The sequence below is a fragment of the Nyctereutes procyonoides genome, unplaced genomic scaffold, assembly GCF_905146905.1.
Source record: "Nyctereutes procyonoides isolate TBG_1078 unplaced genomic scaffold, NYPRO_anot_genome, whole genome shotgun sequence".
Lineage (NCBI taxonomy): Eukaryota > Metazoa > Chordata > Mammalia > Carnivora > Canidae > Nyctereutes > Nyctereutes procyonoides.
Window position 1 is genome coordinate 41919347 of NW_026575047.1, and position 23930 is coordinate 41943276.

The 23930-nt window shown below is 36.3% G+C and overlaps 1 protein-coding gene across 1 annotated transcript in view; it reads right to left on the reverse strand.

Annotated features, from left to right (window-relative positions):
- Positions 1-23930, reverse strand: part of AGBL1 (AGBL carboxypeptidase 1) — a 733865-nt gene that overhangs the window by 215421 nt on the left and 494514 nt on the right. The window contains exon 22 of the mRNA XM_055325935.1: positions 16719-16882. Within this exon, the coding sequence (XP_055181910.1) occupies positions 16719-16882 (164 nt within the window). The remainder of the gene's footprint in view (positions 1-16718; positions 16883-23930) is intronic.

Below are 23930 nucleotides of genomic sequence, written 5' to 3' on the forward strand. Positions count from 1 at the left end.
ACAGCTTAAAGAAGATGAATAAAGTTCCTTTGCTCACGAATTGTACATTCCAGCTGGGAGAGACAGATAATACTAAATTAAAGGTGTCGTGGTAGTATAGTAGTGACTAGGAATGCTACTTCAGGCAAAGTGGTCATGGAAAATACTGCTGAGATGGTGGTGAAATTTAAGCTGAGATTATGACATTTAAACTGAGGCTTGAATGTCAAAGAGGAACCAACTATGCAAGATCTGTAGGAAGTGCATAAGGGGCAGAGGAAACAGCTAGTGAAAAAATTTTAAGTTAGGACTGATCCATCACAGACTGTTAAAGAAACAGAATATCTAGTTTGAAGTCCAGGTAAATGATTTCTATATTTCTTTGAACTACTGGCTAGTAACCATATAAAAATAAAATAAAATCAGATTAGAACATGTATAAATCTGAAAATCATTACACTGACTGAAAAAAGTCAAAGGGGGAAAAGATTACCTATTGTATAATTCCATTTATATAACATTTTAAAATACAGATTAATTTTTAGAGACAGAAAGCAAATCAGTGGTCATCAAGTAATGGATGGATTATAAAGGGATTCAAGGACAGTATGAGGAATGATGGGAGTATTATAATTTTTGTTGTGGTGATGGTTTCATGAAGATATTTTTATATGCCAAAACACATCAAATTACAAATTTTAAATATGTACAGGTTCTTGTACATCAATTATACCTCAATAAAGCTATAATGAAATCAAATGTTTGAGCATTTTCTTTCATAAGGAATACATGGTAGTTCCTAGACATGCCCAGTTCATTTTCTAAGATTTAATAAGCCTTTCTCAATAATACAACCTGTACTTTCCTGATATCTCCATCACACTCATTTGTCTATATTGAAAAGACTGTATCTCTTTCTCAGTTTTGAGCAGTGAAAGGGTATTTGTCTAACTTTGGTGTGCAAACAGGTCTCCTCAAAGATCTTGGACAGGAGTTAGAGGATCTACTTTGCATATAATTTCAGAATTGTATTTTAATTTAGCTAATCCAGAAACTCTGAACTTATTTATTAGAGTAGCATATACTCTAAATGAGTATATACATACATACATACATTTATGCATACATATACATGTACATATAATACAAATATATACATGTGTATATTAAGGAATATGTATATTATATTAATTAACTGTCATAGTAATATAATTGCTATATTAATATAATTACTATATTATGTATATTAGTCTAAATGAGTTCAGGGTTTTGGAATTTAAATATATGTAAATATAAAATTATATAAATAAATAGTATTTAAATATATATATTGCACAAATATCTATATATGTGTGTGTATATATATATATATATATATATATATATATATATATATTTATTTATTTATTTAAATTCCCTCACCCATCTTGGATATCTTTTCCTTCTTGGCAAGTTTGATTCTCTTCTCCTTTTTCTTCTCCCCTACCTCCTCTGCCTACTCCCTTCCTTTCCTCCTCCTCTTCTTCCTCTTCTTCCTTCTTGGTCTAAATACCACATTTTTTCCTTATAAACACCATTATTTATGCAGTGAAGAAAGGAGCACACCATGGGTCACAAAGACCTCCCTCCTCAAGCATCAATTACCTGCCACACCAAGAGTTGTACCTTCCTTTAGCTGAATTTATGTATAAAATATAACTAGAAAGTTTTGTTCCTCTTTGCATTGGTCTTATAAATTCTAACTTCTTTTAGAAATTTAATGTCACTGACCCTATACTTATTTCTGCTGCTAACAAAAGTTAGAGGAAGGATGTGGGGAAGACACAAACTGAATTGCCGTTGGTGTTAGTAACAACTATCCTCCTGGATGTAGAGGATCTCTATCTGAGACAGCTGTCACAAATCCCAAGAGGTGACTTTGTGGACCTGGCTGCCTAGGTGTACACTTCTGTTACCCTCTCACCATTCCAGTTCCCACCGATGGTCTCTCACACAATTGTTACAAACAGAAATAGAACACTTGAAAATAGTGAAGAACTACACAAATTAAAATGACTTGTAATCATGATGCAACACTGGGAACTCAACAAAAAAAGTGCATATTTAAGAATTACCACCGTTCTCCCCCATGGGAACTTGTGAAATTAATTTAGCTTAATGTTTTATTCTGATGGCAGTCATACTTCTGCTTTGAAGCCATAGATTCCTCGATCTGTAGGCCACAGTTTTTTGAAGTCACTCCTGATTATACTAAGAACTATCACTTAGTACAGCTATGTATTAATTCTATCATTTCTGTCTGGTTCTTCAAGGTTTTGAGTTAGACTCTACCAGTCTATTTAGCAGATTTGTAAGCAGAGGAGGAGAGGCCATTATTCCTGGGGGAGGGGGGGAGAATTGGCAGTAGAAGGATGTGGAGACAGCAGAGGGAGGGTTTTGTGTCAGCATTCAGGCAAGACTTAGACAGCCACCATCTTTTTGGCCACAGGCCACCGAGGTAGGTGAGGGCAGTTTCTTTGGAAGCAGTCCGGCAGACCCTGCAGACAGAAGGCATGTCCTGGAAGTTTTTGAGATTCTCAGCAGCTTCTGGGTGTGCTCTTGAAAACCCCTAACTTTGCTACTGAAAGTTATCTGGCCACAGAGTCTTTGCCTTTATATCCTAGCCTTTCCAATTACTTAATAACCCTCTCATTCCCTTTACATGACATTCAGATTTGGAATTTATCACATGCATCTTGTTTTCTTGATAAGCTGAACAAGTACAGATACCGGTAGGAACCAGTTGGAAATAAGATATTAGATTTTACAAAACAACTGCTATTGTTGAAACTGGTACAGTGGTTAAACATGCTGGTCTTAGCACCATCAGTTACAGGTAACTTTGGGCAAGTTATTTAAACTTTCTGTGCCTCAGGATCATCTCTACAAAATGAGGGTAAAATAATATTTACCTCTTAGGACTATTCATGGAGATTTAAAATTTTGGTATGGATAATAACTTAAAATAGTGTTTGGCATATGCTAAGCAATCAATAAACATTGTTTATTATTATCAGTGATTCCATAAATGGCTTTTTGGATGAGTATGCTCAATTCCCTGGTGTCTGTTTTCCCTTGTACTAATGCTGAGTGCTTAAACTAAGCTGAAACTGGACTGTCAATCACCCCTATGTTGTGGGTGCTTCACTGATAGGAAGCAGAGACCATTCAACTTCTCCAAGTCCTCTTTCCAAAATGTAGTTCAAGGCAAACCTCTAAGGCAAAACTTCTCCAAGGCAAACCTTCAATCACTGATTTGGCTGATCTGAAAACTCATTGTACATCCTTTGTTTAGAATAAGGAGAAATTCCTTGACTTTCTCTAGGTTATCCTCATGTAATTAAATATATGAACAACAACAAAGATGGGACAGCTGGTTTTCCTTCCTGGCTTTGAATATTTAGTGGGTGAAATGTTGAGAAAGTTGAGACTTATCACATGTATGTTTCCCTACCATGGAGATGCTGTGATGTTGGCAATGAACTTACAGGAGCCAGCTCTTTGGTTAAGAACACTGATTTATACAGATCAAATTCCATGGCCTGTTTTCCCCCTTTGTGTTAGAGGTTGCTTTATAGGTTTCTTTGATAATAATTGCAATGCATCTCAGAAAGAAAAGAACAAATTTGGATTCAGTCACCTGTGTTTGAATTGTGGATCAGTTACATAGTAGTGGGTTGGCCTTTATCAGATGTACAATGTCTTAAGCCTCCATTTATTCATCTATAAGATCACTACCACTCCTCCTCCTCCTCCTCCTCCTCCTCGTACTACTACTACTACTACCACTGCTACTAATGGTTTCCTAGGGCTTGCCTTATTTAAGATAAGGCATATCAAATCCTTATCACATTCCCAGGCATATGCTATTCTATTAGCACTATTCCCACTCTTCGCTGTATTTATTTTGTCACACACTGGCAAAGCACAGGGGAACTAGTCAGCCTCCTGGTTTCTAAACCACACAACAAAATAATGAACACCAAGTTATCATACATACATTGGATCTAATTTAGTTTCCATTCCCACTGCCCTGGGGCCATCTTGGCTCCTGCTACATTACCTCCATTTTCCAATAGACTCATCTCTCACCATAAACAGAATTAGTAAGTCTGCGATGAGTTATCACATCACTGAAGAGACTTTTTGCTTTCCTAGGATATAGTTGAGGTCTGGGTTGGACAAACTTTGTATCAGGGATTAAAGTGACCAGGCAGAAGTGAGTCATGACCCCTTTCACCTGAATCATCTACGTCTAAGAACAGAAAACAGTACATGTTGTGATTCCTGTTAAGAATATTTAAGGCCCCCTTTTAAAGGGTCATCTTGCACCCAATTCTAGTTTGATGTTGGGTGGCTGGTGGGACATCCTTTCCCACCATGTAATTTCCCTCCAAATTGATAACATCTCCTTCTGAACTTACCTCTTTTGTTTTCATTTTCCTGTCTCTTTTTCTTATCATTATTTTTGTCTTGTTTCAGGTGCCCATCTATGGTTAAGCTCTGTCCCTTTATTATCTATCCAGTAGGCATCAAGATAAAATTTAATTTTCATTCAATCAAGTATCAGCTTTGTGCCATTTAGCATAATTCGACTGCCTTGCCTTTTATGTCTTGAATTTGGGGTTGCAACCTTGCTACTCATGTTGGAATGGGAGGATTTCAATGGCAACTGCCTTGAAAATGAACATAGGATATCAGATCTAAAAGAAATTCAAAGATCTTTAAGTTGGAAGTTAAGAAACCTGAGAATAAACAAGATAAGCCACCTCCCCAGAATCACAGAGCCAGCTGTCAGCAGCAATACACTGACCTAGAACTGAGCTACCTGGAATCAAAGCCATGTGTCCTTAAGGAAAACTATGCTGGGCATGAAAGTGGGGCTTCGTGGAAACTTGTGGGACAGCAGAACCCATGATAGACTCTTTCATCTTGGGTATAGCGGATGTGCCCAGGCTTCTTTACTTGGTCCCCTCCTAAGACAGGGGAATTGGAAACCTGGCCAGGATAAATAAATCAGGCCAAACACAGAAATGGTCTCAGATACTTAAAAGCAGCCTTCTTTCTTCAGCATCAGAATTCTTTAAGCTCAAGATCTTACAAACCAAAAATGTAAACTTCCTATGAATCTTTTTATCCACTTAAGGATATCCAGGTTTGAATATCATGACCTTCATCTCTTCTCCTGTGGTGCAGCTTCCTTTCCTTCCTCCCTCCTGCTTTTCTTTCCTCCTCTCCTTCACCTTTATTGAATCCATAGATTGTTTTTCCCCTACCAGTTTATAGCTGGTAAACTAACTCTTACAGGTGAAGTGATCTTGAACCCCAACACTAACAGGCTACATCCTTGTAAGGGTCACAGGGAGGTCCTGGGGTTATATAACAGAGAGTCAATATCAAGAATAAACAGAACTAGCAACTACTCTAAAAACTAATGAAAAGCTATTGAATCAACTTAAGCTACCCATGCCAGGCTATTTGCAGCCTTCTTAAGTAAAAACAGCCTCTCCTATTTGGGAAAACTTCACAGGTTTTATTTGCCTTCCATTTTTAGAATTAACAACAAAGACAAGAATTGCAGAGTCTGAAGTTGACATAGAGAGTAGGAAGAGCAAGTTTCCTGACTGAAATCCTTTCCAGGGACTAGTAGCCTATTTTATTTTCAGGTATTTATAGATTCATAGGCAAGAGACCAGCTGTTCATTTGGTTGAGCCTGAGGCATAGGCGAACGATATCCCCAGTGTTGACTGGCAATAGGTAAATCACTTAACTACACCTACCGAGTCACTTAGACTCCCTGGACTCCCATGGATTCACTCGTAAAATAGGATTTCTTTTAGGTTAGCTTCCATGGTTGTTATTAGGTGGTAACATTTTGCAAATAGCAAATGCAATATGAAGAAAATGCACTTTGACTCCTCTCTGCAATCTCTTTCATCTTTCTCTTTTGAATTCTTTTCTCCCTGGTTTTCGGTGCATTCCACCTATGATGACATGTGCTGATTTCCCTGAATAGTATTAAAACAATCAAGGGGTATTTTTGAGACAAAATGACTCAAGTCATTCAGATTTTAAAACTTACAAACACACACAGGCATACGTGCACCCAACACATATTTCTGGGGAGTATACAATTGAAGAAACTAATAATGTTACACTAGATTTAGATTATACACTTAATGGCCCCAACTCTGGGAGGTAGACAGATTGGCTTCAAAAGCCAGCAGTCTTTTAAGATTCATGACATTTGGCAAACCTCTTAACCTCCATAAAACTTAATTTCTTTGTTTGCAAAGGGGATGCTAATAATAGCATCCATCACATAGGATTATTTATCTGATTGACATAATAGTTATAAAATGCTTTGCACAGCAACTAATTCATGGTAAGGCTCTAACGAATGTTTGCTATTATTGTCATCCTATATATACATTAACATACTAATTATGTTCATAGTTTCATACTATTCTAGAACATTAATCAACAATGTTTTTTTTTTCTTAGTACTACTAAGAATTTGGGTTGTTTAAATTTACTGGGGGATATAAGTATCATTGCTATAGGTATCTACATATTAAATATTGTTTTCTGTTAAGTTTATTTTCTTGAGGGATATTCAAGTTGGAAATATATGATTAAATGGGAGGTTTTTATGGACCATCTTATAAACTGCCAAATTCCTCTCCAGAGGAAAATAAAACAGTCTACAGATAGATATATTTTATTATTAAATCTCTTTCCTCATAGACACACTAACATTCATTTTTTAATTATTTTATTTAATTATGTAGAAGAATGAGCATAAAAGCATAACAAAAATATTTGAATTCAAATATTTGAATTGTGTTTTTTGTTTTTGTTTTGTGTGTTTTCCCAAGCTATGATTAGCATTTCTTCCTGGTTACTTCAGTTTTTTTTTTTTTGACCCATCAGGGAACCATTTACTGTTTGAAAGGAACACGTAAAATTCACAGTCTCAAAAGATCCCCAGGCCAGGTCCCATTCCAACAGTGCCCTCCTTGTAATCATTGGGCATTTCTTTGCCTGCAACTATAGAATTCTCATATATTAGATATCATGGGCTACTTTTTTAAAAATCTGAATACAGATAGGGTAACAGAAGACAAGAGAAAAACGATATTATCAAAATTTCAATGTAACAATAATTAGAATTGATAGAAATAGAGTTCAATTAGCAATCTGAAGCACTGAGCCTCTATCCTTTGTTTGATGCAATGGTACCGTTGGGGGAACAACTGTCCTTATTTACAGAGTTACCATTTTGGCCAATTGACACTGGTACTCCATTTTCTGTCCATATCCATTCTTGCAAGAGAATCACATGAAACTGGTGGTCTAGGGGAGATGCTGAGTGAGCTTGAGCATCCTGTGGTCCCAGTGTTCATTCTCTTCCTGCAGGACCTGACTTAAGATGCACCCACTGCCCCTCCCTATGATAAGCTTAGCAAGGCAGACCCTAACCTTATAGTTCTGGGTTAGGAAGTTCAATTCTGGTGGGGCCATGCTCTCTAATTCATTACCAGTAATAAAGCAGTCCTGTTTTATTTCAACCTGACTAGCTCCTGTGTTCTATTTCTTACTTGATTTGGAATTCATGAGAGAAGAGGTGCCATTCACTGACCATCGTAAAGGCCCATGAGCTTAGTATTTGTAGTCATTAAACATCAAGGATGCATAGTCATAAATATTACCTGGTTCTACCTATAATCTTCTTACTAGCTCCAGGAAAGGCAAGTTATATGGCTTTTCTGAGTTCTGGTTTCTTCATCTGTATAGGGCTGATAATGATCACATATATCTCAAAGAACTGTTGAAAGCAAGAGTTGGCGAACTATGGATCAGTCAGAAAAATCCAGTCCATTGCTTATTTTTGTAAATAAAATTTTAGTGAAATATAGCCACCTCCATGTATTTACATATTGTCTATGGCTACTTTTGTGCTACCACGGCAGAGCTGAGCAGTTACAAGAGACCATATGGTCCACAAAACCTAAAACAGTTTCTGTCTCTTTACAGAAAGTCTGCCAACCCCCAGTTTAAGAGATAAAACAAGGCAAGAGGGATGCATGCAAAACGTATAGTGCTGTAGTGAAAAGAGTGAATGTTTATTATGTGTTCACCATCATTATCTATGGGAGACAGGATGTCTTAGTGATTAAGAGTACTGATTCTTTAACAAGACTGCCTGGTTCAAATCCTACCTCTACAATTTACCAACTCTGCCATTTTAGGAAAGCCACAGGGTCTTTCTAAGTCACAATGTGTTCATCAGCACATGGAGATAATAATGCCTACTTTGTTAGGCATTATTTAATGCTTAAATGAGATTATACAGTAAATTGCTTAGGAAAGTATATCATATCATAACTGTCATTAATTTTCTCCAATAGGATTCTAAAATATGAACTCAATTAATTCATATATTTACTCAGAAAATATTAAGTGATTATCTTGAGAAAGTCAGAGCATGTCCAGAGATGCATGAATACTCCTCTTCCTCTTAATTTCCCTAATGCAATCATTCCAAAATCTATACTCTCAGATAAGAGCCAAAATACCATGAATTCTTAAAGAAAAAGCACTATCTAAATCAAGTCATTTCAAAAAGAAGAACTATCTGCACCTAGTTAGACTACACAAGAGTTTAAAGAACATCCAAAGCCTGGATTATTGTGCAATTGTGAGTCTTGACAGAGCTCTCATGATTTAAAGATGAGTAAACAAAACATGATGAACTAGAAGTTGAAATAAGAGGAGGAAAGAATCCTAACAACCCTGAGGGTGAAATGTTGTGCAATGTACAAGGAGAGGGACGCCTCCATCAACCATCACCTGGCAGTGAGATGCACACTTTGGGGAATGACTGGCCACCAGAAATGGAAGCCTGACTTGGTTGCTGTGAAGTTTTCAGGAAATTTCAAGAAAAAATGGCATCTATGAAAAATTGAATGAATAAAAATCTAAAAAAAAAAAGAAAAATTAAATGAAAAAATTACACATTCGAATAGAACAAGAACTGGCCATACCACAAATAGGAAGAAAAGAAACTGATGAGAGATAAGGGAACAGGAGCAATGAACCTAAATGTAAAATAACAGAAATCAAGACACATTATCCATAGAGAGGAGAGTCTGTGCTGCAGAACAGTAAATGTGTGAGGACAAACAGCCTCCAGAATTTTGTGAATGGGAATGAAGAAGAAAAGTGTGAGGGGAGAGGAAAAGACAGATGCAGAATCAGGAAGTGAATATCAAACACTCCAGACATAAACAAAGATGGGGTATGGAACCACTGCTTCCTGGTAACTGACAGGCACATCAGAAGGGGACAAAAGGTTCAAATTTGAAATCAACCCAAAGTATCTAAACATAAAGTAAGAATATTTTGGATTTGGTAGAAAAAGGATGTTGGTGGTAATGAACAAGGGAAACCAGTACAACTACTACAGCAGGAAAATCAGGGTGTATGCAGAAGAAGAACAGTCAGGCTGAGGCCTGCAGGACTGAACAGTAGAGTATGTCCACACTGTTGTAGCGAACTCTCCAGGCAGGCCTGGTGGAATTCCTGTGTCAAGGAGAGAGAGATTCACATATATGAATGTACCAAAAATATACCCCTGATTTACTTTACACACACACACACACACACACACAGCTTTTTTCTTAAGGTATGCTCTAGCAAAAATGTGAGATGAATCAACACAAAGAAAAAAATAATGGGGACAGGATTGTATAGAATGGGTAGAAATGAGCAATTGCAAGTAATTAAACAAAATTGAATTTTAAAATGATTTGAATATGACTATATGGCAATCTAAATGTCACAGACACTTCTTATATGGGAAAAGAGAAGTGGAAAAATAATATCTCTGTTTCAAACAAATGGGAAGCAAACAGTTTTATAGGCAATTTGTGTATGTTCAAGATGTATATGTTCAAGGATAAATCCTAGGAAATGTAAAGTGTTCCACATGATAGAACAATATACACCAAGCACAGATTTTACTCACTTACAAATGCAGGCACAGAACTCCTCAATTCACAACAAATAACATCAATATCTATGATAAAATAATATTTTAGATCATAGCCAAATGCAGTTTCCTTTGATTTTTAAGGATGGATGAATATTAGAGAATCTATTAACATAATTTAAGACTTTATTAATTCACAGTAATAATCATTTTTCTAGCTACCAAAAAATTGATAAAATCCATCATCCATTCCTGATGTTTTAAATTAATAAGATAAAATCTAACTTATGAAGAAGACATCAGATATTAATATCAAAACAATGGATGGGGCACCTGGGTGGTTCAGTCAGTTAAATGCCTGCCTTTGATTCAGGTTATGATCTCAGGGTTCTGAGAATGAGCCCCACATAGTCTAGCTCCCTACACAGTGGGGAGTCTGCTTCTCCCTCTCCTTCTGTCCCTCCCCCCAGCTCCTGCTGTCTTTCTCCCTCAAGCAGAAAAACAAAATAACCAAAAAAAACAGACATTTTACTTAATGTTCAAATACCATCATTCTCATTTTGAAGTTAGGTTCACAGCAAAGATATCCATAGAATCACAATCCTTAAATAATGTTCTCAAAACTCTAGCCAAGATTATGGGTAAGAATAAAAACTGAATAAAGCTAATTACCAAAATTTATAAATGACACTATGACCTATCCAGAAAAACAGAAAAATACATGGAAACTCTTTTAGGTATAACTGCAGAGTTTAGTGAAATTAAATAAATATATAGATAATCAGAATTTTCTTATATCATGATGACAGCCACTTAAAAAAGTATGGGGAAAAGACTCTTTTAAGAATAACATGAATATTTAAGATATTAAGAGTAAAAGTTTATGATATACCCAGGAATTTCATGGAAGGGTACAAAAAGAACCCCTACAATACTTTCTTGGTGAACATCAAAGAAGATCTAAATAAGTGAAAGAAAATATCAGATATGGAAAAAGCAATATGGGCAAATAGTCAATAGACCAAAAAATCTATAATTTTAATGCAGTTTGAGTTGAAATCCCAGTGGTTTCATTTTTGGCAGTTAACAACTCATTATAGGGCTTATCAGTGAAAAACACAAGGAAGGGAAAATAGTGAAGCACATTTTTAAAACAAATATTAATGAGGTGGTGCTTGTAACATTATATATTTAAGTTGCACAGCTACCATATTAAAAACTACATGTTCCTGGCATACAGATTAACAGAAAAGAATATAATATCAAAAAATATACCTAGGTACATGCACATGTAAATACTGTAAATAAACTGATATTACTAACTAATGTTGAAAGATAGATTATTTAATAATTACTAGGGCAAGTGGTGAACAATTTAGAAATAGAAAATTATTCAATAGCAAAAACTAGAAATTATAATATGTAAATTGACTCATTATAAAAGTATCTACCTCAGTATATAACACATTTTTTCAATGAATTATTATTTGGATAATTATTTGAATTACTTGAATTCAAGTAATTATGAATTGTTACTAGATTGAAGCAGGTAAGTTATCAAAGCTAAAAGTGTCAAAGAAAAAAAACTGATACACATATCATAATATGTAAAAAAAAAATCTAGTCAATCAACTACAAGACAAAATGTGAAAGGTAAATGGGAGAGTATTTGCAATATCCATGACAAAGAGATGGTTGAACATCTTTAACAAAGAAATTTAAGTTAGATTTAAATATAAATATAAGAAAGGAAGAAACATGGTGCTGAAAGAAATAAAGAACAAAAGACATGCCCAGGAAATTTATTTTAAAAAGAAATGATATAGAAGTATTTTATCTATATCAGAAAATATAACATTAAATTAAAACCACACCCCATTTTCACCTAAAATTGGCAAAAATTGTAATGCAAAAGCAGTGAGTGTGTCTAGAAGACATGTAAGAGAAAATCTAGTTGAGCTTGGGTTTGATGATCACTCTTCAGACACAACACCATTGGCATGATCCATGAAAGGAATAACTGATGAGTTACACTTCATTAAAATTAAGATTTCTGCTTTGGGAAGGACACTGCAAAGACAGGGAGAAGACAAGCCACAGATTCGGAGAAAATATTTGAAAAAGACACATTTGAGAAAAGACTCAAAATATACAAAGAGCTCTTAAAATTCAACAATAAGAAAACAACCTGATTAAAAAATGGGCCAGTGACCTTAAAGACACCTCACTAAAGACAGACATACAACTCAAAAATAAGCACATGAAACGATGTTCCACATGGTACATCAACAGGAAAATGCAAATCAAAACAAAGAAATGTCATTAGACATCTATATGAATGGCCAAAATCCAGGATACTGGCAAAATCCAGGACTCAGGATACTGGCAAAGCCCAAAGTTGGTGAGGATCTGAAGCAGTATGAACCCTCATTTCAGTGCTGCTGGAAGGCAAAAAAGTGCAATCACTTTGGAAAGCCATTTGGTGATTTCTTACAAAATGAAGCATGCTCTTACCATACGATCCAGCAATCACACTCTTTGGTGTTTACCCAAAGGAGCTGAAAACTTCTGTCCACACAAAACCTGTATATGGATGTTTATAGCAGCTTTATTCATAATTGCCAAAACTTAGAGGCAGCCAACATGTCCTTCAGTGGCTGAATGGATACATAAACTGTGAATCACCCAGACAATGGAATATTTTTCAGTGCTAAAAGGAAATGAGTTATCGAGTCATGGAAAGACATGAAGGAAACATAAATGCATATTTGTAAGAGAAAGAAGCCATATAAAAAGGCTGCATACTGTATGGTTCCAATTATATGACTTTCTGGAAAAGATAAAACCATGGACACAGTTAAAAGATCAGTGGCTGCCAGGGGCTCATGGGGAGGGAATAGGCAAAGCACAGAGGATTCTTAAGGCATTGGAACTACTCTGTACGAAACTATAATCATAGATACATGTCATTATACACTTGTCCAAACCCACAGAATATACACCAGCAAGAGTGAACCCCAAGATAAACTATGGGCTTTGGATGATAATGGTGTGTCAATGTCAGTACATCAATTGTCACAGATGCACCACTTCAGTGGGAGATGTTGATAATAGGAGAAGCTGCGTATGTCTGGGGCAGGGTATAGACAGGAAATATGTACTTTCCTCTCAGTTTTACTGTGAAGCTAAAACTGCTTTTAGAAATAAACTCTATTTTAAAAGAGATAAAATGGTGTTTACAAAGTTACAGAAAAGGGAACTTCCACACATTGTCACTAAAGGTATTATATATTTGTTTATTCATAGGTGAAAAATATAATCTAATTTCACCAAAATGTTGGCAATGGTTCTCTATTAAAGACAGGAATATGGTGTTTTTGTGTGTGCTTTCCAAAATACAAGTTAATATCCTTTAAATTTAATGTGTCAATTTCATATAATTCAAAATATCATATAATTCAGAAAGGCAAAACTATTTTTAGGTAAATATCAAGGATCTTTTAATTATTGAGATATAATAATGTTTTCTACAGTCTAGGACAGATTTTTTTTTTTTTCTGTCTTGCCTCATCAAACTAAAGAGATGACCCAATGAACTTGTCCTGAGGCTCAGGGGAGCCCAGGTTCATGCCCCCAGGGCTACAGTTTGGAAGAATAAACCAGATACTAAGCTATATCACCAGGCACAACTCAGAAATTCTGAGTTCTCTCTGTTATTAATGGAGGGACAAGCGGAGATAGGGGAGCTCAGCGGCAAAGGAGGGATACAAATGAAAAAGAGTAGGGGCTGACTCAGCAAAACTGGGAAATGACTTTGCAAAAGACCTGTCAGAACGGATAAATGACGCCTCTGGAAGAAACAGCTTAGCATTCCTGCAGCGTGTGAGCAATTATTTCCGGGGATAAGATCGAGAAAAAGGAGGAAGGAAGATCAAAAGCCGCCTTCTCCAGTCTGCAGACATTTCTTAAATGAGCAACTGGGAAGAAGAGAACTGGAAAAGACAAACCAAAACAAAGAGCGCCTGTACTCTACTTCATTTTAAGCTTCAGTCACTGGGCAAACATCCACCATTTCTGCTCTTTCTCTGCTCATGAAAAATGGTTAAGTTGCTCCGTGGATGTTGACTACACTCTAATTGTTTTTATGGTAAATGAAGCATGAAACCTATTGTCAAAAAACACGGTGTTCATGGAACATAGCCATAGTTTGTCTTCCCAGCACATCACTCCCAGGGGTGAACACTTTACATGCGGCCAAAGAGATTCAAAATACCATGTCATCACATTTCTCTAAGAGTGAGTTTTAGGTAAAAACCCACCTTTTTTTTTTCCTAGTACTTTCTTCTGTGCAACTTAGAAAAAATCTTGCTGAAGTATATAACCCTGTTGTATAGAGCACACCCAGGGGAAAGTCAGGTGGGCAGGAGGGTGGCAGAGTTCTCCTCTTGAAAGGTATGGAGAGTAGTGTTGACAAGCAGTAGTTATACCCTTGTGTTAAAGGAAGAACCCTGTTGCTAACTAAATCCCTAGGATTTGCTCCGCTCTGCTGATTATTATATCTCATGACTGAGCCTATTCATCAGGAACTAATTAAAGGGGACTCAAACAGCCTGTTGCTGATTGTAAACCAATAAATTTTATTGTATTAAGTTCCCCTCCACCATTCTTTAATGGATATACACTTATTGGCTGGAATATTTTCTGAGTCAAGATATTTTCAAGGTGATATTCCTCTCAATCAGGCAGTTTTAGGGTCCTTTGGGCAGGAACCACAATCCATTTTGGTCATCTGCCTTGATAAATAGAAAGGTGGATTAAGATACAAATGTTTAGGTGAAACAGACAAATTTCATTCTGTCATTCATCCCCAAACTCTGTGCCTCTTGAATTTAATTCAAATCTATTTAAACCATACCCATGAATCACATCCTATGTGTAGGTATCCTGCCCTTAAGAAGCTAAACCAAGCTAAAAAGGGTCAGAGGTCATGGAGGTAACCAAGCTTCAGTACGCATGGGCTGGTTGCAACTGAAAAATTAATAATCAGGAGTGTGGGATAGCATGGAGGAGTGGGTAATGCCGTTCTTCTTATGATAACCCACATAGCAGCCATTGTATTTGGAACTCGACACCGAATTCTTTAGATTTGAATTAGAAGAGGCACTTCTTTGATAGATTTCTTCTTGTTCCAGTTTACAGGCAACTAATCCTCACTGCATTGGATCAAACAGACGGGCGCAATCAATTCAGGGAAAGCAAGCAATGCCAACTCTGCTCAATCTTCCCTCAATGAGCAGCACAGAAGAGGGTGGAGGGAAAGGAAAGAAAGAAAGAAAATGCAGGCATGCCTGCACCCAAGATAGCTTAGCAAAGGAAAAGATGAAAAGACAAGTTGAAATATATATCCTGGCAGATGGAAGCACTTGCTGTCAGCGGGAGAGGCTGAAACGCCACAGTGGTGCCAAATGCACCAAGCCTGGGGGCGCAGAGCAGTATTGAAGGGAGTAGGGACGGATGGCAGTAGTGATGATGTCAAAACAAAGAAATCGGGGCAGTGTCTCTAGGGAAGAAAGAGGTCCAGATTTACTTAGGTCTCCATAGTCTATGATCTATAGCACAGTGTGATTGAGCAAGTTAATTACTGCATTTAGGTAATTAAGTCTCAGAGAAACCAGTGCCTTCCAAAGCAAAATTAATTTATGCTGCTAGATCTTTCTAGGCTTGACTGGCCATTTGGTGAGAAGTCACACTGGAAATACAGCCTAACAGTGGCAGGAGGAAATTTAATGAAAATAAGCTAGAAATAAAATGGCCCCAGTATTAATGGCTTTCTTTCTGCCTTTGGACCTGAAGGGCATAATGAGGTGCTTCCTGGTTTGCCAGCAGGCACTTCCTCCGCAAACAGCTCAACACCCCACCCATTCCCTGGCTCAAAGTATGGGCAATGATTTAATCTTCTTTGACTCCTCTGACTTCTCTTGGTCTTCTCTTCTCTCACATGCCCATTATATCTTCCTTTCTTGTCCTCTGACTCTGTTTTGGTCAAGTCTAAAATATCTGTCTATAGTAAAGGGTATCAAAAGAGCTTATTTGAATAATGGTTCTCCTTCTCTTGACTCATTAATGATCCTCACAGTTCTCAGAGATCTATCATTTCTCTGCCATGGCTGTGAGTCAGGGTCTCTAGGCCAATGTATTAATCATCTTTAGGTGGTTCTTCTCATGATCTGAGAAGGAACAGTGCTATTTAAGAATGGGTAGAGTAAAATATTTCTTGTCCCCAAGTTCCTGGTTATTGGCAATGAGATTGCCTTTTTTTGCTGAGTAATGGCTTCAAAATGATACCTGTATACTTATAAACACATTCCTGGCAAGCACAAGCATAGGTAGAAGTGCATGTGTATTGCTAAGCTGCATCTTCCTTACCATAAGCAAAATGTATTAAAAATGCATGTTTATAGATACATGTAGCTTTATATATGCATTTATGTGCACAAGTAGGCAGCATCCCCTATGTTCAGCGAGAAGTGAGGATGTTCCAGTTCTGGCGCCAGCAGAGCACTACTGCCCCTACCTTTAGTTGGTGGCTCCTCCATATTTTCTCGTTGTCAAAGACCTGTAGGACCACCTGACTCTCACTTCCAAGATGTGTCTGATGGGAATACTGAGGTCCAAACTTCTCCCACACCCCTGTAAGCATCTTACCGCTGGAGGTGGTGGTCCAGAGCCTCTTCATCAGCATGCAGGAGAGTTGCTGCATGGGTTAGGAGCTGATGGCTGCAGCTTACAGACTTGAGTTCCAAGATGAGTAGACCCAAGCAGAACATGGCTCCCATCTCCTCCAGTTCACTGGTACCAAACTGTAGGCCCTGCCAGGTAAATAAAACCATCAACAGAGGCTACATAATGGAAACTGAGTGAAGACAATTTGAGATAGAGGAAGGACTTCTGAACACAGAAATTGAGAATTAATAGCATCTATCCGTCACTGTCCAATGTGCTTTGTTGGGTGCTTTCTGGTTTGGTGGTTCTCAGTCCGCATTCTGTGTCATTCAGGGTTTCCCAGTAGGACCCCTAAGACAGTAATGAGCTGGCAGGGGTCCTAAAGGGCAGAGGGGTAGATGGAGTTCCAGGAGTTACTTTTCCCACTTCAGTTGGAACACCAATGCATCTGTATTTTTAAGAAGTGTTCCACCGTTGAAACAAAAGACTATGAATGATTGTACTAAGAGATGCCCTTTCTCTCTCATAAATTTGTCAACAAGTGGACAAGAATATGGAAGATCTTTCATACATAAATACCCAAACTTAAGAGCAATAACACCAGCATTTGTTATTCCATCTGTACTGAGACAATACATGATACCAAAGCCCTGATATGTACTCTGTGCTATTATCCATCAAGTAGTGTATAATAAAAATTAACAATTTTATTGAGCATTTATTAGGTGTCAGATACTATTCTGAACCCTCTTATATGCCTTAACCCAATGAATACTTAGTAGTCTTATGAGGCAGATGTTGCTATTTCATCCATTACCTAGAGAGGAAGACTTAAACCAATGGAGCTGATACTTCATCCATGACCTCACAGTAAGAGAGAATAGTAAGTGAGTCATGAGTTGATTCTTCAACAAAGGGCTATACAAAGACTAGGAAGGACTCCATTACATGATAAAGTACAAAGTGTGTGGTTTTTGAAATTAGATAGAAATAGGATTTGAATTCTGACTTGGCCATTTTCTGATTGCATGATCTTGGACTTAATGAATGAACTCTATTAGTCCTAATCTTCTTATCTGAAAAATGAGATCATAATTCTTCCATCCACATAATTAAGCATGTAGTGATATTCCAGGATACACACAATGCTTGTCAATATCAGCTCAACTTCTCCTTCCTTATTCCTAGAATTCAGAATTCAATGTGCTCTTGAGTTCTTTCTGTTTATAAATATATTTCATTTAAATGAAAAAGTAACAATATTTGAATATTAATTTTAAATAGATTTTCATATCCAAATAGTAGTGATACAAAGAACAGAGATGTGATAGTAAAAATTAAAAAAATATTGGTCCTAAGCATCATGAGGGAAAACAAAACTAAACTGGGAAATCATCAGCCTCACAAAAGAATCTCTAGGTAGAAGGATAAAGGAAAGTAGAAAGCCTATTTCAGCTGTTTGAAAATTTGATTTCCTGTATGTTTGGACACCTGTTTTCCTAAAGAAAGGAGATTTTGCTTCAGAGTTAAGAGAAGTCTGCTCCTCTGTAAACAACAGCAGTGGGAGGGGAAGACAGATGTTTAACAAGTTATTTTTCTTAAGTCAATAGAAAAGATCACTATTTAAAGAGAGAGAAAAATATCAGTCTCTTTCCATGAGCTAAAGTTCGAAGGTCTAATTCTTCCCCTGCATCCTGTTTTCCTGGCTGCTTTTCTTCATTCTAGAATGACCAGTTGGGTGGGAAGTTACGAAGCAAAGGCCATGCCCTCCTCTTCAATAAGCTACCTCACTGGTGGCAATAAAGAGTAGACAAGGAGAATATGAACAAAATCTTGCCCCTCATGGCAGGCAAGTTGCCTGATACATATGCGTAGCCCCAGAATATGGCAGAACACATAACAGGTCAAAAAAAGGACAAATCCCTGGGGGAAACAAATTTCATTGCATGAGCCATATTGATAGGTCAGGGGTGACACTATCGCATAAATCAATATCTATAAACAATGGCCAACATGATAGCATTCTTATAATACAAAAATATTTCCATATCTCAAATACTGGTCCATTTATTTCAGGCAGCAATTGGTATCATAAAAAAGACTTGTCCGGAAGACCTTGATTAAAGGAACTTGTACCATTTATTGACTGTAGGATCTTGAGCAAATTACTTATTCCATTTTGCTCTTCACTGTGAATTTCTCTTTATTACTCTACTCTTTTTATTCTCACAAAACATCAAAAATATTTGTTTAGATGGATAGTCTCCTCTCATCTCCCATACCCAGTCTGGAAATTAAATCCTCAAAGGCAAAGACTGAGTAGTATTTGCTTTTTTACATCTCTAGCATGGAGCAAATAGCCTATTATATAGTTTATCCTCAATATATGATAAATGGATCCAATAGCTCTACACTCTACATGGATGGATATGGAGAGGCATGAATATATTGTCTCTTGGATACATATCGTATTTGTCAAGTGGAACTTCACTTCTTTGGGTATAAAGTATATGAATGTTTTTCAATTATGTTTCCCACTGTCAAATGTCATGAAGATTTAAATAATTTATTTTAGTTTTGCTTCGGGAAATGCATTCACATTTCTGGATATGATCCAGAAAACAGGTAGACAAAATTTAGAAATTCTAATACCTAGGTTGGTCAGTTATGGGCTCACAGTAACAAGTTTATAAATAAAGCTGGCTTTGGTCTAATTTAAAAGTGAGTCTTACTAAAATAGAGACCCCACTCTCCTCTCCTTCCAGCTTAAATGTGTTAATCAGGATTTTTCTCCCCATAGCCAGTCACAGAAAGTCTGACTAAGGTGGCTTAACCAGAAATGGAATTTTATTTTTCATGAATAATAAGTTGGGAGCTACAAAGTTTGTGGCATTATTTCAGTGTCCTTAAAAAATCAGGACTACTGTGTCTGTCATTCTGGTTTTCTCATCATGATTGCAATATGGCTGCTGTAGCTGCAGCCAGCACATCCTCATTCAAGGAAGGAGAAAGAAAAATGGGGAAAGGAAGCACCAACATACCCTTGCTAATATTTTATTGGCCAGAGCTGTGTAATAGAGCCAACTCCAGCTTTACAATGATCTGGTAACTGAATATTTTAGCTTGTCCAACCACTTTAAAAGAGATAGGAAAGAGAGAACAGTATTAGTAATGAGTCGTAGATGAGCCAGACTGTTGAATTCTCATGTATATTTGACTCCAAAATTCGCCACTACCTTCATCATCACACAATTTTTAAATATCATAGATATGGGAATAATAGTTATATTACTACAGAAAATTACCCAAGGCAAACATAAGGTCCACAAAGAATGTTTAAAAAGTATAGGCACTTGCAATTGATGACCAAAAGAAGAAAAGCAATCAATAACCAAGCATAGAAAAATATTCTATTATTTAAATAAAAATGCCTCTTGCACCCTGCAAATGGTGCAAATTTTAATACATATTCAAATTTTAATACACAGTGCTGACTCTTATGATAAAAGCTGGCACTATCAAAATGCAATGACATTTGACATGGCAATACCACTTCTAAAACTTTTCCTGAGGGACTGATTCAAAATAAAAGTGAAGCTATATGCATAAAATATATATTATGTCAAAGTTATATATAGTAATCAAAATTTGAAGGAAATAAAATGCTGAATATATAGTAAGGAAGAAATGTCTAAGGAAATTATAATGGAATAAATTTGATGAGTTATAATAAAGCCATTAAAATTATAACAGCCATTTAACAATACGGAAAATGCTTATGATTTAATGATAAGTGTGGGGGGGAAGCAAAAACAAAGCATGTAATGATATGATTTCTGGTGATGATTTGGCAATAAAAGCAGAGGTGGCCACCCTCAATCCCACATACACACTTTCAGACATTACTGCTGTGATTTGCCAATAAAACAGAAAAATTTGGAGGAGAGATGTTATCAAGAGAACATCCGCATACCAGAAACTGTTTAGAAAGCTGTAGCATGCTAATAAATGAGAATTCCTTTCAGGAGGTTGCCAGGTCTTTTCTGGATCTTTTATATTCGGAAGAAGATTTAGATTTATTTTTATTTCTTTTATATATAATTTATTGGCACTACAGATTGGTGGCTCTCATCAGTTTTAGAAAAATGTAAGCCACCATCTCTCTGGGTGTTGCCTTTCCTCCACTCCTCATCAAAGATAAGCTTAACACTCCTATTAACCTTATTTATTTTTACTCTGTTCTCCATATCTCTTACCTTTACTTCCATATTTTTTATTTCTCTCTATCACTGTAATAAATTCTGAATATCTTTTCATATCAATGTTCCATTTTAATAATTTGCTCTCCAGCTTTCCTGAATCTGCTCTTTGACTCATTCATCTCAAAAACTGTCTCTGAAATACTATAAATGTAGCTATTTTATATTCTCTCCATGATTATTACTATATATACAGCCTTTGTGGGCATATATCATTTGACTTCCTGTTTAATGTCAATGCTGTAGGTTTACCTGCCTAAATACTTCATGATCTTTCAAAATTCTAAATTCACATTTTTTTGAAGTTTAATAAATTCTCTGTGTATTGGTTTTAATGTTCTTTGCTCCAGAGATAATTTGTGTTTGCCTCCCCTAGGTACTTGGGGACTACGCATCAGGGACCACTATAGGCTGAAGCTTTGGCTTCAAGACTTTAGGGCCATAGCATACATTTAAATTTTGAACCTAAATCTACTTAAAGGAGGGTTTGTGTTTAGAAATTATGAATGAAGACTTTTCCTTTTTTGTCTGCTGTACCCAAAGCCAAGGCTAAGACAGCAAGGCATCCTCCCTTCACACATTATGATGTCACTGGTTCGGTGACAAGTCATCATAAAGATGTAAATCCAAAGATCTACAACTACTCCTGGCAAAGCCTATCTCTTTTTATAAAATTGAGCATCATTGAATACCCTCTAAGCATATACAGAGGGAAAATGTTACAGTTATGTACAAATGCTGTCGTTAAAAGGGGGCACTCTGAAACACCAAACGAATGTCTTTTTATGAAAAATATTTACTGGAAGGAATGAGAAAAATCTGAGAAATTTCTTGTTTATATTCTCATAAAGGATCAAGAGTAGATTGCATTGGTAAAAGTACAGCAAAAGATATGACAGGAGCACAGATGTAACTAGTAACCATACTATTGAGATGGAAGATATAATCTCTAAATTAAAAGCTAAATGGAAAGAGTTAACATTACTGTTCGATGCAGAAAATAAAATCCATTACATAGCAGACACCCTCGAGAAATTTTCCAATATCTCAAGGGAAAAAATAGGTTAAAATAATGACATATATATATATATATATGTATATATATATACATATATGTATATATATAAATTAGAATTTTAGAGCAGATTAAGGAAAAGTAATCTACTCTCCTTTTGAATTTCAAACTTAGACAAGTTTGGCAATCACTACAGAAGCCAAGAAGAAAAAAGAAGGGAAAGGGGATGGGGAAAAGGAAGGAAGGACTATTCTGTGTTTTTAAAAAACTGGGGTACCTGGGTGGATCACTCAGTTAAGTGCCTTTGGTCCAGGTTATGATCCTGAGGTCCCAGAATTCCGCCCCATGTAGGTCTCCCTGCTCAGTGGGGAGTCTGCCTCTCCTTCTCCCTTTGCCCCTCCCCCTGCTTACCCTCTCTCATAAATAAATAAAATCTTTTAAAAAAAAATCTGAGTCTGCAGATCAAACAGGTTCACCAAATATATGAGATATAATTAATAAAAAGAAACAAAATAAAGGATTGGGAACCCAATAAATAATCAAAATTAAATGACCTAAAATTTATTCACTCTTAAATATCAAAGATAATGATGCAACATGTACAGAATTGAGGGGAAAAAGTTGTGCCTCAAGAATGTTGTTTCTGTGTGAGGGCATCAAGAAGATAAACCCAAAGAAGAGAAGGAATTAAATGCAAACCACATATAGATAAATAAAAGTGTCATGTCTTATAAATATTAGCATAAACCTATTATTTACAATACCCAACACATGGAAACAATCTAAGTGTCTATCAGTGAATGAATGGATAAAGGTGTGTGTATGTGTGTGTGTGTGTGTGTGTGTGTGTGATGGAATCTTACTCAGCTATAAAAAGGAAGGAATATACAGAGAATATTTACAGAGAATAGATTGATGGTTTTTAGAGGCAGAGGGGTGGGGGATGGGACAATGGGTAAAAGTGGTCAAAAGGTACAAATTTCTAGTTATAAAATAAGTCATGTAATGTTCAGCATGGTGACTATAGTCAATATATTAATATGCTAATTTCAAACGTATTGTACATTTGAAAGTTACTAAGAGAGTAGATCTTAAAAGTTCCCCTCCGAAGAAAAAAATTTGTAACTATATGTGGTGATGGATGCTAACGAGACTTATTGTGATCATTTCACAATATATACATATAGCGAATATATACCGTTTTGTACACCTGAAACTAATATAATGCTATATGCTGATTATATCTACATATATCTACATAAATCTACATGTAATACATATATCCACATATAGAAATAACCCAATTAAAGAAAAGGTTGTTTATGTTCAGAAATAGAAATATATAAAAATAATTATGCAGTATGATCTAGAGAGTGTTTTTCTACGAATGGCAAGGAGATGACATCGTTAGGAAACCTACTAACACCTGTGTTAGATCAAAAGGCAAGAGTAAAAACCAAAAACTTCTGGATGGATGCATCCATTTCTGATACAAGTATCTAAGCCCACAAGAACTCTTTCTAGGCTGAGGGGGCAGCACAGCAGGGTGAGGCCTAGATCACTAGTATCTCAATTCCAGTGCTGCCACTTGCTAACTGTATGATCTTGGAGAAGTCATTTGACTTATTATTGTCTCAATTTTCCCATCTGTATTATAGGAAAAAAAATAATAATACCCATCCCATGGAGCTGCTGAGATAATTCAGTGATTTTTTATACATAAAAATTTATATCAGCACGTGGCCCACTGCAAATTATACAAGTATTTTTATTATCACCACTAACAATAGCAAATACTTAAATAAACCAGCAGCCCAAACCATGCTTGATATACACAGTCCTTCATAAAACTATGACCAAAACTATGGCCTGCTCGCACTACTGTTATTTATTATTTTTGGCAGGTTCCAAACAATTCAA